Raw genomic sequence first — 13,255 nt, 5'->3', positions numbered from 1 at the left:
CAAACACAGGCAGACTGAAATGCCATAATAGAAATGTCAGCTTGCAAATAAATGGTCCACAACATTCAGAAGCTTAAACGGTTTATCTTCTGGGCAGCACAGGTTAACATGGCAGGCCTGAGGCTGGTGTTAGAGAACTTGGCATTCAGAGTGTCCCTAGTCAACAGTTAACTGGCAAAGGTGGTTCACTGTGCCCAGACCATGCAAACGATGATTTCTGCTGAAAACCTGCTCTCCTTCGGTACTTGCCTGGAGAGGGGCCTACGTGACCAGCCCCAGTAAAAACCCTGGGAGCTGAGGCTACAACGGGCCTCCCTGGGAAGAAGTATCACCCTCAAGTGGCTGCACTGTCGCTGTTGCGGGAGCCATCACGGGAGGGAGAACACAAAGGAGCCTGCAGGGTCCCCTCCAGACTCCCCACACCTGTCTTTCCCCGCCTGCCCAGCTGTGTATCCTCTCTGCATCACTGAAGCCAATCCTGACTGTGACTACAACTATGTGCTGAGTCCAGGGGGGCCCCCAGTGGATCTCAGAATGTGGATAGCCTTGGGGACCTGGACCCACATCCATCAAAGCTGTAAGCCTGTCAAAAGTTGAACGTATGAATATCAACAGCTACCCATGACCCCAGTGGCAGGCAGAGTGAAGTGGTAAGAACCTAAGACTGGCACTCTGTGCATTCCGTGTTCTGTGGAGCATCTGCAAGGAGTCAGAGTATGGACTGGCTGTAAAGGCAGGCCGGAAGGCTGGCTGGGTCACACAGGGGTTTAGGAATGCACGATGAGAGCTGCTGAAACTTCCAGGCTGGCAAGGAAAATGGACTACTGTACCCTGATTCAGGCAAACAAAGCCAACCACTCCCATAACTAAATTTGAAAATTAGTTATAAAAGATGAAAAAGCAACAATTCTTATCATACAAACTATGAAGCAAAGCTTTTAAACTTTCCCATTTTTAAAGTTCAAAAAAACCTACATTTTGAAAAGGCTGACAACTTTTCTCAAGCTCAAGAAGCCCCTAAAGCACACATAGGAGCGTCAGAGGAAATGACTACCCTAGGTGGGAAAGGACACTCACTCTGTCTTTGGATCCTGATGTTTTGACACTGATAACAGGTACACCTTTAGATTTATCCATCACCACAGTCCGCTCAGTTCCTCGACTTCCTACAGGAAGAAAGGAGCAAGATAAGAAGCGGCACCTCCAAATGAGGAACAACACTCAACTCCATAGAAAACAAATGTAGTTTGTGTTGCCAACTAACCACACCAGCTAGGAAGAGAACACAAGGTGAAATCTCCCATACCCATTGGTCAGCTACCTGATTTTGTGGTTCGAGATCGTTCTGAAGGGCCAGGTTTCTGATCATCCTGATCTTTGCTCTTTTCTCCACTTCCATCTTCACTCTTTTTAGCATCATCTTTTCTGTCGGGCTTCTCTTCTCTCTTAAGGTTTGCAGATCTAAAAATAACACCCCAGACACAAGTGGGTGAGAAGAGATATTGAGGGAAAAAAGCCAGCGATGATGACAGGACTCTTGCAATGAGCACCAAGTGATGAGGAGGCTGCCTCTAAGGCATCAACAGGATGGGGAACAAGGAGCCTGCCAAGGGACTGGAGTCATCTCCCAGGACTAGTGGTGAAACCGTCCTCAACGAATGCAAAAAAGTAAAGGGGGCGAGGGCCTCACAGCCTTCCCCATCCGTGGAAAACGTGAAGGACGTGAAATGAAGAAAAGGGTCACCTTGGCCACAATCCCCTCGGGAAGAGTAATACCTGTCAGCATTGCTAGACTTCTCTTTTTTCCCCTCCCCTTCTCTTTTGTCAGAAGTTTTCTTCCCAGCAGGTTCATTTTTTGCCTGAAAAAGAGAATCAGGTGGAAGTATTACCTTATTTCCTAACATGGTCACATCCCGGGAAGAAAACAGCTCCTTACTTTTTCCACTGAGATCATCTTCCCGTGGAGCTCTGTTTTGTGCAGGTGGTTAATGCATTTTGTGGCCTCTTCCGCGGTGGACATGGTAACAAAGCCGTAGCAGCGAGCTCCAGGACTCCGGGCGTTGGTCACAACCTTGGCGCCCACCACCTTGAAGGAAAGCACACAAATATGGCTCGGACACGAAGCCCGCCCACAGATCCCGACACTGCGGTTCATGCTGTGCCCCCCTGCCCCCCACCAGAGACACTGAGGACAGGTGGACAAGTAGCAGGTAGAGGCTGGGGAGGGTAATGCTCCTGTCTGGCTGCTCCTCCTCCATCCTGCCTGCTCCTCTAGGGCACCAGGATGACAGTGTGGACGACAGAGAAAGTGAAGCAGAAGGCAGAGTCCGGCCAGCATGCCGTTAACACTATGTAAAATTTGTAAAGCAACGTTTCTGAATATGCAGTCGTCTACGTGGCCAGTGACGTAGGAAAACACATCTACAGAAGGAGCGACAGGACAGGTTCATAAAGAGCGCTCTGTAATGAAGAGCCCATCCTACTACTAACAAAAATTCAAGGAGATGTTTCAGGCACTACAGATACATCCTTATATGCTACTTAACTCTCCCAACAACCTCAGTAAGCTGAAGTTAGGAACACCCTTTTATGGCAGAAGGCACCACAGCTCAGGAGAGGTCCCACTGGAACCAGTGGCCATGGCCAGTATTCAGACTCACTGTGCCACATGGAGTCTTACCCCCAAAGGAAGGTTTCAGAGTGGTCTGGTCCCTTATTCGAGCCAGCAATGAACCCAAGACACTGCAGGCTCCAGGCTGACACTTCCCTGCTGAGAGCAGCCATCTGCTTTGAGGGCCACAGCAGAGTCAAGAAAAGGTTCCCACCTTGTATTATTGAGGCCCAGGGAGTCGTGAGTCATTTTGAGAAACATGTCAAGTTTAGTCTTCCTTGTTAGCTCCTGAACGTCAACAACCAAGGTAAATGACGTTGGTTTTCTCAGTTATCATTGCTGAACCCTTACTACGAACACAAGCCTGTGCTAAGTCTCACTTGGCCAAGGCTGACTGAGAGACAAGGAGGCACAGGTGCAGCGGTTTATCTGGAAGTGAGTCCAGGAAGCATAGGGAGGAAGGGGGAGAGGGAGGGGGAGAATGAGGAGGGACTAAAGGTAACACACGAGGGACTGTAGTTGGCACCCAGGCGGGGAGGTGGCCCACCTGGGCATCACGGCCACCCCTGCCGGGCTGAGGACGGAGGGAGGCAGGCAGGGGGGGCAGAGAAGAGGGGGCCAGAGCTACTCAGCTGGGGGTGAAAGCAGGTGGGCAGAGGCAGGGCACCATCAGCTCTGCTCCAGTTACACACGCCATCGTAAGGAGGCAGCAACTTTGAGGGCCCCCAGGTGACGAGATGAGGTTCACACGGGAGAGGCGACATGCCCCGGCCACACAACTCTGAGTGGCAGAGCTGGGGCCCATAGCTGTCCACACCGGCCTGGCTCCCCAGATCTTGTCTGTAACCGTATCTAGAGCTTCATTCTGTAATCACCACCATCTCACGAAAATGCTACCAGCACCTTCCCACCCTGCCCTCTGCTCCACCCTCCACAGCCCTCCCTGGATTTAAGGCCTAAAGCCAGAGAAATGGATTCAGGAAGCTATCAAGTTGTGTGGTGGCTTGGGGGCCGGGGAAAGGTGAGAAATACAAAGTGGACGTGGGCTCTGGGAACTCCCACTGGGCTTGCATCTCTCCCCGTGGGGGGGCAGACCCGCCACGAGCAATGTGAGCAGATGTGAAGTCAAAGAGCGGCACGGTCACTCAAAGTCCTCACTGCGTGGGGACAATGATCTGCGCGTAGAAGCCATACTGCATGGGCTTAAAAATATCATCCCCGGTCTTACCTTCCCATACTTGCTGAAAAGATTCTTCAAATCTGTAGCTCTGGTGGTAGAAGAAAGTCCACTAACCCAGAAATTCCTACCACAACTGCTACGACCTATCACAAAAAAAGTTCAGGTAAAAAACACGACACCAACAAAATCCTGAGTCTCATTCCAAACCAGACACTTTCCCTTCTTGTCCCAGATGCCAGCAGTACCCAAAGCCAGCTGGGGTGTGGGGCCCCGCCCACTGTCCTTACACAAGCTCTGCGCACTAGGCAGACGGGACCACTGGCAACGCCATTACTACGGCGAGTCAGGGGCTGCTCAGCCCGTGGGAGAGTCCCTTAGCTACCACATGGCATCATCCAATCCAGTGAGGTGACTTTGGAATGTAAGACAGGTGCTATCAGTGTGGAACCACGGTGTGGAACCACAAAAACCACTGGTTTTTGTTCTTAGAACACTGATTAAGGAGGAATCTGGACCAGCAAAACTACTTCTCAATCAGTGAATCAATAAAAGGCTCTGGTGTTGATAAATCTGTAATACCAGGGAAAGTGCCCCCCACCGCCCCAAGGTATCTGAAACTCGAAGCATTTTCTCCATCTGCAAGTGTCACCATGGCTAAGGAGGTTGCAAATCAGAGGGTCAGTCAGGATGGAGGAGCTCAAAGCCCTCTGGCAAAATCAAGCATGAGCATCAAATCGATGTGTCAACTCTGCCCTGCAACCCAGAACCTGCAGTGAGGAGCAGGGGACAGAGTGGAGAAAAGGCTTCAAGACGGGCTCACAGGCACATGTGAGGCAGAAATGGGTGTGGACAGCCCAGAACCAAACACCCGCCACCGTGGGGGCCAAACATGCTCTTGGGGACGATGTCACGCTGACCTACCCTTTTCCTCTTTGGAAAGCCTTTTGGTATCCAAGTCATCTTCGACAGAACTAGAGACAAAAGACAATGTCACTCCAGAAGGAAGAAGCAGACAGGAAACAAACTCAAAATTATAAAATACGTGCTGAGGTTGCATACCTACCCGAAATTTAGTTCTGAAAAAATGATACCCCGACAAACGTGTATTGGAAATCTGACCTAACCATAAGATTTCAGACCCACAGGAGTTAATTAATTCTGCTGGGCTAAAGATAATTAGGAAGAATTAAAGAAAACAACCATGATAGGTTGAGAAAAGAAAAAAGATTATGTAATCAGCTTAAAATAAACAAAGAGAAATAAAACATTCTTTAGAAGTAAACTACAATTGCATCAGTCTGGCTGGCCAATTGCAGAAACAACAGCTTATGTGTGTCATTAAACGACCAATGAAAAGGAGATAGCGTCTGGTCTAAAACTGAGAAAAAACAAACCTCATTTTCTGATCAGCGCCCTCACTGGCTGAGGACTCTTTAGGAGCCGGAGGGACTTCATTACAAGCTTCAAAAGCAAACTTCTTCACGTCTTCTTTGCTATCCCTGGGGTCTGGGCTTGAGGCTTCCGGGGGCGCTTCCGAGGCCTCCTCGCTACAGGCTTCCGTGTGCTCTGAGGCTTTACTACTCTGCTCAACTGGCTTCTCTAGCCCTACAGGCTCACAGTCCGTCCTCTCGCCATCGCCTGTCTGCTCCACGGGCTCCCTTTTCACTACCGCTAACAGGGTGTCTGCCTTGCTCGACTGAGCTTGTGCTGTTGACTCGCTGGCCAAATCTAAATCACCCTCCTCCGGATGGGCGCTGTCAAAAAGGTCCTCTTCCTCCGCAAGCTTTCTGTCTGGCCCCACGCTACTTGTTTCCTGTGCAAATGGCTGCTCCAGCTCGGAACCTTCTTCTTTTACTGGCTCAGATTTACAAGTTTCCCCCAAAATGTCGAGTATTTTCTCATTTTCTACGGATTTAACAGGAATAGAATGGCACAAGGTTTAATTACCAGGGAAATAAAGCAATCACAAATGTGGAACTGGCACGGCTGCCACACTAACACGAAGAGAACTGCTAGCTACACAGAGATTGGAAAACCCGCGGGTACACAAAGTTACACTGGTTACACTACCTGCGCTCCAACCGCCTGCGAGAGCAAGCCTCTACGCTACATGGAAGAGAAAAGCATCCCAGAGATTTAACCCCCATAACCTTCTGGCTGATTCTTGACAGTCTTCATTCTGTCGTCGTTTATATATGACTCTTCCAAATTTAGCTTCCAAAGTCCAAGTTGCTTAACTGAATGTATCACCATTCACTGAACAGCTCAATTTCCAAATTTCTTTGAATTTCTTTTAACAGAACAGTCCAACATGAAAACCAGAATCTCTTCCATCGGTGCTCTGAGATATTTGCAGTCCAGAAAGTGAACAGTTATTTGTTTGGAATTCTCATGAAGAAACTCCTCTTCTGGAATCCAGTTACGTCTCAATGTTTTAAACCGTATCTCCCTACCACTGCCTGCACTGCCTGAATTAAAAACCACAAAGTTAAGATACTGCCCAATATCACAAGATCTGTTCTGTGGGGTACAGAGGTATTTGCTCTCGAGAGGCATGCAAACTCTCTCTACATACGTTTAAGTGCCGTGTACATTTAAAAAGGCATGAGACAGTTTCATCTCACCAATACATTTTGCGAAATGAGAAGTTAGCCACTTTCACAGATCTGGTGATATGGCTGGGTTTCCAATCTCTATGATCCTGGTATGTTCTGGATCGTAAACCTTTAGAACAATGTATACTACAGTAAGGTAACTTTTTAAAATTAAAGAATTCAAATTAGAGAAGGTGGAAAACTAGAATGATTCCAAACCCCGTTGCTAAGTTTTTCATTTAACAGTACCTGGCTCCAAGGATGGCTCTTCAATTTCCTGCAACAAAAAATATAAATAAGATTGTGCCAGATGGATGAAACCTAGAATTTATTTACACCAAAAACTGTAATAACTAAGAAGGGAATTTTAAAAACACAGACAAGGGACCTCACAAATACAACAGGTGGAGAACCTGCTTGTTCTGGGCAAGAGCCCACACAGCTGGCATCCCACCTCATTCACCTCGGCCCCAAGCCCCACAGCCCAGGATGCTCTCAAAGGGCCTGGTTTATTACTGTGTTGTTTGCTTTGCTGCACTTCCCAGCGCCTGGCAACATTTTATCACTTTTAATGGTGATGAACCCATCACATGCTTGTCTGTCCCTCTAAATTGTCTTAAACACTGCCCTGGAGGGCAGTGTTTTCATTTTTTCTATCTTTAGTGCCTAGTAGAGTGCCTGACACATATCAGATAATCAATTTTCACTTAATTAATATAGCATTAGTTTCCAAAAATTGAAAAGATCGAGGGAAAGAAGGCACAGGTGGCTTGACCTCTGCTCTTTGAATGGTCATACCACCCCTGCCCACCTGGTCAACTGAGCCCTCTCCAGTGTTACAGATACCTGCTTCTTTATCTCTTCTAAACAACAACCCACCAGGCAGCCCTAATTCCTAAATATCCCTCCAACCCTTCCCAGGAAGCCCTGTCAAGTCACACCATTGTTATTCCTTGCCGACAGTAGCGTTGGTTTTACCACCCCCATTCCCACCTCCCTCTCCAGCAGGGCCATCTGCACCTCACCCCACCCCGACCAAGTCCTACACATCCCTCGGCATTTAGCTTAGGGGCCACCTCGTCATAGAGAGGCTGCCCAACTAAAGGAAGGGACTTCCTCTCAATATGTGGCCCCTGACCCCTACGTTCCCTCTGCACAAACTACAATATTCTGGAATTCCAGCCAACGCTGATAAGCACTGTCTAGGTTCCAGGCACAAATTCAAGCACCTTACTATATATATATTAACCAATCATCACACAGCCCTAGCAGGTTGGTACTATTACTATCATCCTTCTTTTCACAGATTAGGAGACAGGCACAGAGTGGCTGACAAACTTCCTCAAGGACACACAGCAAAGCCAAGATTTAAGCAAAGGCTATGTGACTGAGAGTCTGTTTATCAGTCCAGGCCTCAACTCATCGCTCTGTTTACACAGGAAGGATGGAGACCAACCTTTCTTCTCATGCATCTGACACAGCACAGGTGCTTAGCATATAAGTTACATGGACGTGAATGGTTTGCAACTTCCACTGGGCACTGACCTGCCATTCTGGGGAGCCCTAGGAAACTGTTCACTTTCATAATAGTTTCATTTATTTGTAATCAATTCTTTTTCATTTCATGCTGGGAATTAAAGATTCTACACTGAAGGAAACAATCATTTTAGGCAGAACAATTCTCTCCTGACTTTCCCTAGAGAAAAACGCATATGTTTCTATTTGTCTCTGAGAGGAGCTATATATAAGCGTCTGGTTAGGATAATACATACAGGAGTCTTTGACCTACAGAGACACTCAAGAAAATGACAAGACCCGTTCCTCCTTTCCCTTCTGAGTCAGGAACAGGTTGTGTCACTTTGCAGCTGGAGAGAGACATCAGCCCTAAAGGTGAATGGGGTTTCACCAAGTTTCCTTGAGATTTGCACCCTCAAGGCCGGGGTTCTGGCTTGTTAATAACAAACCTTGCCCCTGCCTGGCAGAAGCAAGTGAAGATCTTGTCTGAAAGGTGATTTCCAATTAAGCAGCATAGGTGACATTATTAAAACAAACAAAAAACAAGGACTGGCATAAGCTGACTGGCAGTCAGCTTACTTATGACTGGCCTAAGTATTTTCATTTCCTCACAAAACTTTCTACCGAAAATTAGCTACCCAGCTTTATTCCAACAGTTTACATCTACAGCTGGCAGAAAAAGGAAAAGGAAACTCAAGATCCACATTTATGCAAACCATACCTGAAAGTTAGGCCACATCTCATTTGTTCTCATGTAAGATTTAACTTCTACACAGATGGTCATCAAACAGCCAAGATGATGTAGTTATCAAAAGAAATCTGTGTACTTTCTGAGAAAAACTTCCCAAAGGCAGAACCAGAACCCCTGAGAATCCATCTTTCTTCCCAGCTGTGAGGTCAGCGCTCTGGTCACCCCCTTGCATCCTCATCCGTGCCCCATTCGTCTCTCCTGAGGAGGGGGTGTCCCCCCTGCTGTCTCATGTCTCATCTAATAGTCTTTCTGCAGAGGATGTCATCCAGAACAGACCCGACAGGCTGCCCTTCTCCCACCCATCAAATTAACAAGAACCCCGCAAACACACCCTCCTCTCTGCTGCAGGGACGCCACAGTGCTTGGAAGGGAAGCCAAGACGATGAGCCCTTTTCAATAGGCATGTCATATTAGGGGAAAGTGGAAAGCAAAACCCCCTCTACAGAAGCCAACAAAGGAAATAAACTTTGCAATGACTTTTAGTTGGGACTGCCATACCATATTGGAAGTCGTTTCCAGAGACTGTGGTCTAATGTTTGATTCTAAAATTACTGAGACATACAACAATTTACCTGTAATATAGTGAAGTCAGATGATGAAGTATCTAAATTGTTTATAGTTTCTTTGTCCTCTACCTGTAAAATAAATGGAGAATAAAATTTATTACATCAATAATAAGGTAACATAATGGTACATCCATACAGTGAAAACCTACAGCCATGAAAAGTCATTTAAGATGAAATTCTAAACACAGTGCAGGAATCAAAAAAGCATTATATTGGGATTCCACCTCAAATAAAAGAAATGTACATAAACATATACCTGCAGACAGACTAGGAGACCCACTAAAATGGTATCAGTTTGGGTTTCAAGATGCAAGCCAAACAAAGAAAAACAAAAGTCTAAGTTAAGCAAAAAAAAGCACAACTGGGCAGTACATGGGCTCTCCTGGTAGACTGGACCACCAGGTTTGGGGCTGTTCTTCCAGGAACACCATCTAGAATCATGCTGCAGAGTGGGTTCTTGGATTTCCATGGCCACCACAGCTTCCCGAACCTGGATGCTACTGCCATTGGGACTGCTGCTGCTAGGGAGGCTACTGCCCACATGGGAAGGGCTTCTCCGGGAACCCTGCCACTCAGCATCATCAACTTCCAAACTGAGTGTGGGGACAGGAGCATAGGACTGGCAAAGCCCAGGTGACCCAACACTGCCCCATCTGCAGGGCAAGAGTAACTGGTATGTTGAGCTTCTACTCTATGAGGTGGGCTCTGTCCATAAAGCAAGGGATTCCCCAAATATAGAAAGGGGGTTCATAAAATCATTGTTGTGTGACCTAACATAATTTAGATTGTTTGTTATAAAGCCCTGAATGTTGGTTTATTTTTTTGGGGGGGGAGATAGTTTCAAAATATTTTATAACTAGCATGTATTGTTATTACCTTTACTTGACTAGGAAACTACCTTGCACCACTCCTTCCTTCCCCTGACACAGCCATCTCAAGACATTCTACACATGCTCACAAGAGCATGGGCACACATGCATGTGAAAGACTGTCTCTCCTTTCTCTGTCTCCATGATTAGTAGCACATTATTCTGTTCCCTGCCTTACTTTTGCTGCCATCTTGGAGATTATTCTAGTTCATATAAATAAGCTTAGTTCATTGAGATGGTATATAAAAGTAGTAACTGTATCACCGGAAGGAGTAATAAATGTTATAGTAACAGTAGCAATAACCTTACTGCCGCTTGCTATACAATAGGTGCTGCTCTAAGCTGGGGGTCAAGGGCCAGATAGTGAATATTTTAGGCTTTGTAGGCCAGACGGTCTCTGTCATGAGTATTCTACTCTGCTGTTGTATCCAGAAATCAGCCACAGACAATTGTCACAAATAGGTGTGGCTGTGTTCCAATAAATTTTTGGCCAGCTTGATGACTTTTGCTCTAAATTAGCAATAAGCATTCATCTATTTAGTCCTCCTCAAACCTACTATTTTTGCAAATGAGGCCCAGAAAGATTAAGTAAATTAGCCAAGGTCACACAGCAAGTTAAGTGGCAGACCTCTAGTCAATGCTGTTAACTTTTAAACAACTGCTTCCACTAAACCATGGTTACTTAACAATTACTGATAGACATTTAGGCGTTTCCAAGCTTTTGTTACTTAATATATTATTTTCTAATCACAGGGAATAAAACAGCCTTAAGGAAAAGCAGCCAATAAGGAAGGGTTTCACTGCTCTCGTGTTTCTGGTACTCCTTTTTAGGAAGCCAGTGAATGAGACTCATCAACAGATGAATCAATTGCATACCCTATCTGTGTTAAAATGACCCAATCGTTTCTCAACCCCCCCCCACCCCTTTCAAAGATGACAATCTGCTTCCTCTAAGGGTATTGAGGATCAGTTCCAAAAGAAAATGCAAACACATTCCAAGGAACAGCATGGGTGGACCAGCAGAGAACAGGGCTTCCTTCCCCCGGGAGTACTAGAGTACTCGGGAGACACTCCACAAAAGATCTGAGGAGGACTACGAAAACAAGGTGCCCCCTAGGACCAAGCCCTAGGATTTCCTACAAAGACGCCTCATGGCTTCTATTTTTCATTGCCTCTTCTGGCTACCCGAGAAACGTTCATCCTCACGGAAATGACACAATCCAGTAAATTTAACAGCACTGAGATAATGTGGTGTATGAGTTAAGTACATGGACTCTGGAATTAGACTGGTCTTAATTCTTATTCTCATATGACCTATATATTGTCTGGAGATATTTCTTTACCTTTTTACTCCCCAATTTCCCCAATTGGAAAATGGGCATAACAGCATCTATATATCACACTGTTGTTCAAAGGATTAAATGAAATAATGCCTAATGTCTGGCAGACAAAGTTCAATAAATAATGCCCACCATAACTGCATCTAACAAGAAAAAAAACCTAAGGCTTTAAAAACAACATCAAAGTCAGTGTTAAAGATTGACTAGGCGAGGGCTTCCCTGGTGGCGCAGAGGTTGAGAGTTCGCCTGCCAATGCAGGGGACATGGGTTCGTGGCCCGGTCTGGGAAGATCCCACATGCCGCGGAGCGGCTGGGCCTGGGAGCCATGGCTGCTGCGCCTGCGCATCCGGAGCCTGTGCTCTGCAACGGGAGAGGCCACAACAGTGAGAGGCCCGCATACGGCAAAAAAAAAAAAAAAAAAAAAAAAAAGATTGACTTAGGCGAGTACCAATTGGTTGACAGCAAAAGACCAACTTTGAACCTCTGTTTTGGTATTTTCAAGGCATCCCAGGTGTTACACCACAGACCAATCTCCTATAATAAACAGGAAGATCTACAATAGTATCCTCAAAAGGCTTAACACTGCATGATACAAATGGAGAGCATATACTCGCGTTCCTCACGAGACACCATTTTTCAATGAAGCAAAGTGTGTTTTTCAGACTCATCTGATTTTTACATGTGAATGGATTAGCCACCATTCTACTCAACTGGCATTAAAAGAACTTAAGTCCAAATATAAAACTTATCAACTATTAAGCTATTTGAGGAATTGTTACGTTTAGGGTACACTGTAGAGACACTGCCGAGTTACCTACAGCATGTTCTTGAAGCGGCTCAGGAAGCTCCTTCATTTCTCCCTCGACTAGCTCTCTACTATCAGACAGGGACTCCGGGAGATTATCAGCATCGTCGTCGTCCACACAATCTGCAACACTTCCATTATCGATTTCTGCTTCATCCAACACACTGATATCCATCATGTCGATGTCCTGCAAGTTCTCCAAAGTGGTCTCAACATCCTCCTGTGACAGACAAAATACCACCATCAGATGACTGTCATGGGTCCACGCACGGAGCTGATTCACTGACAAGGCTGCACATACCTGTCCATCCCCAGAATTTTCCTCTAGCCCGTTATCTTCCACACCCTCTTCTTCTGGTTTGCGCCCTGGAGGAATAATTTACAGCATGAGATCATCGATATGCACTTTCCAGACGTGACAACTTGCACTTTTATAGGCCCTAAGCACTACAGAAATAAGACAACCTAAAACACCCGTGGCACTTCTCCATTTAGGAACACCATAATCCAGGAATGATAAGGCCATTCTGCATAAGGCAGCCCCTCTACTACCCCCAAGTAGAAGTGGTTCTGTTCTTATCAACTGGCTGTGGAAGTATGAGGAGCCTGAAATGGATTCTTAATAAGGTGGAGGTAGACTAGACCTTTTCCAGGCCTGCCCTTCTTGTTAAGTGGCTTTGGTTATGGGGAGAAGAGTATCTTATACAAATGTGCTGCTTTGGGGACTTCCCTAGCAGTCCAGTGGTTAGGATTCCGCACTTTCACTGCCCACGGCCTGGGTTCAATCCCTGGTTGGGGAACTAAGACCCCACAAGCTGTGTGCTGTGGCAAAAAGAAAAAAAAAGAAAAAGAAAAAAAAGGGGCGGGGAGAGAAAAAGTGCTGCTTAAAAAAAAATCTATCTATTTACATGGCTGTGTTGGGTCTCAGTTGCAGCACGTGGGATCTTCGTTGCTGCGTGTAGGACCTTCATTGCGGCATGCGGGATCTTTAGCTGCAGCAGGAGAACTCTTAGTGGCAGCATGT

General features: G+C 46.3%; 1 protein-coding gene across 2 annotated transcripts in view; it reads right to left on the bottom strand.

Moving 5' to 3' along the window:
• SAFB (scaffold attachment factor B) overlaps positions 1 to 13,255 on the bottom strand; it is a 34,341-nt gene that overhangs the window by 8,566 nt on the left and 12,520 nt on the right. For both annotated transcript variants that reach the window (XM_060007529.1, XM_060007530.1), the window contains exons 3-13: positions 12,533 to 12,597; positions 12,245 to 12,451; positions 9,224 to 9,286; positions 6,635 to 6,662; positions 5,186 to 5,696; positions 4,713 to 4,762; positions 3,840 to 3,934; positions 1,937 to 2,086; positions 1,777 to 1,859; positions 1,322 to 1,461; positions 1,078 to 1,166 (exon numbers count right to left, since the gene is read on the bottom strand). In XM_060007529.1, coding sequence (XP_059863512.1) covers positions 1,078 to 1,166; positions 1,322 to 1,461; positions 1,777 to 1,859; positions 1,937 to 2,086; positions 3,840 to 3,934; positions 4,713 to 4,762; positions 5,186 to 5,696; positions 6,635 to 6,662; positions 9,224 to 9,286; positions 12,245 to 12,451; positions 12,533 to 12,597 — 1,481 coding nt within the window. The remainder of the gene's footprint in view (positions 1 to 1,077; positions 1,167 to 1,321; positions 1,462 to 1,776; positions 1,860 to 1,936; positions 2,087 to 3,839; positions 3,935 to 4,712; positions 4,763 to 5,185; positions 5,697 to 6,634; positions 6,663 to 9,223; positions 9,287 to 12,244; positions 12,452 to 12,532; positions 12,598 to 13,255) is intronic.

This window comes from Delphinus delphis, chromosome 3 (genome assembly GCF_949987515.2).
Source record: "Delphinus delphis chromosome 3, mDelDel1.2, whole genome shotgun sequence".
NCBI lineage: Eukaryota > Metazoa > Chordata > Mammalia > Artiodactyla > Delphinidae > Delphinus > Delphinus delphis.
This window is presented reverse-complemented; position numbering and strand designations above follow the sequence as displayed.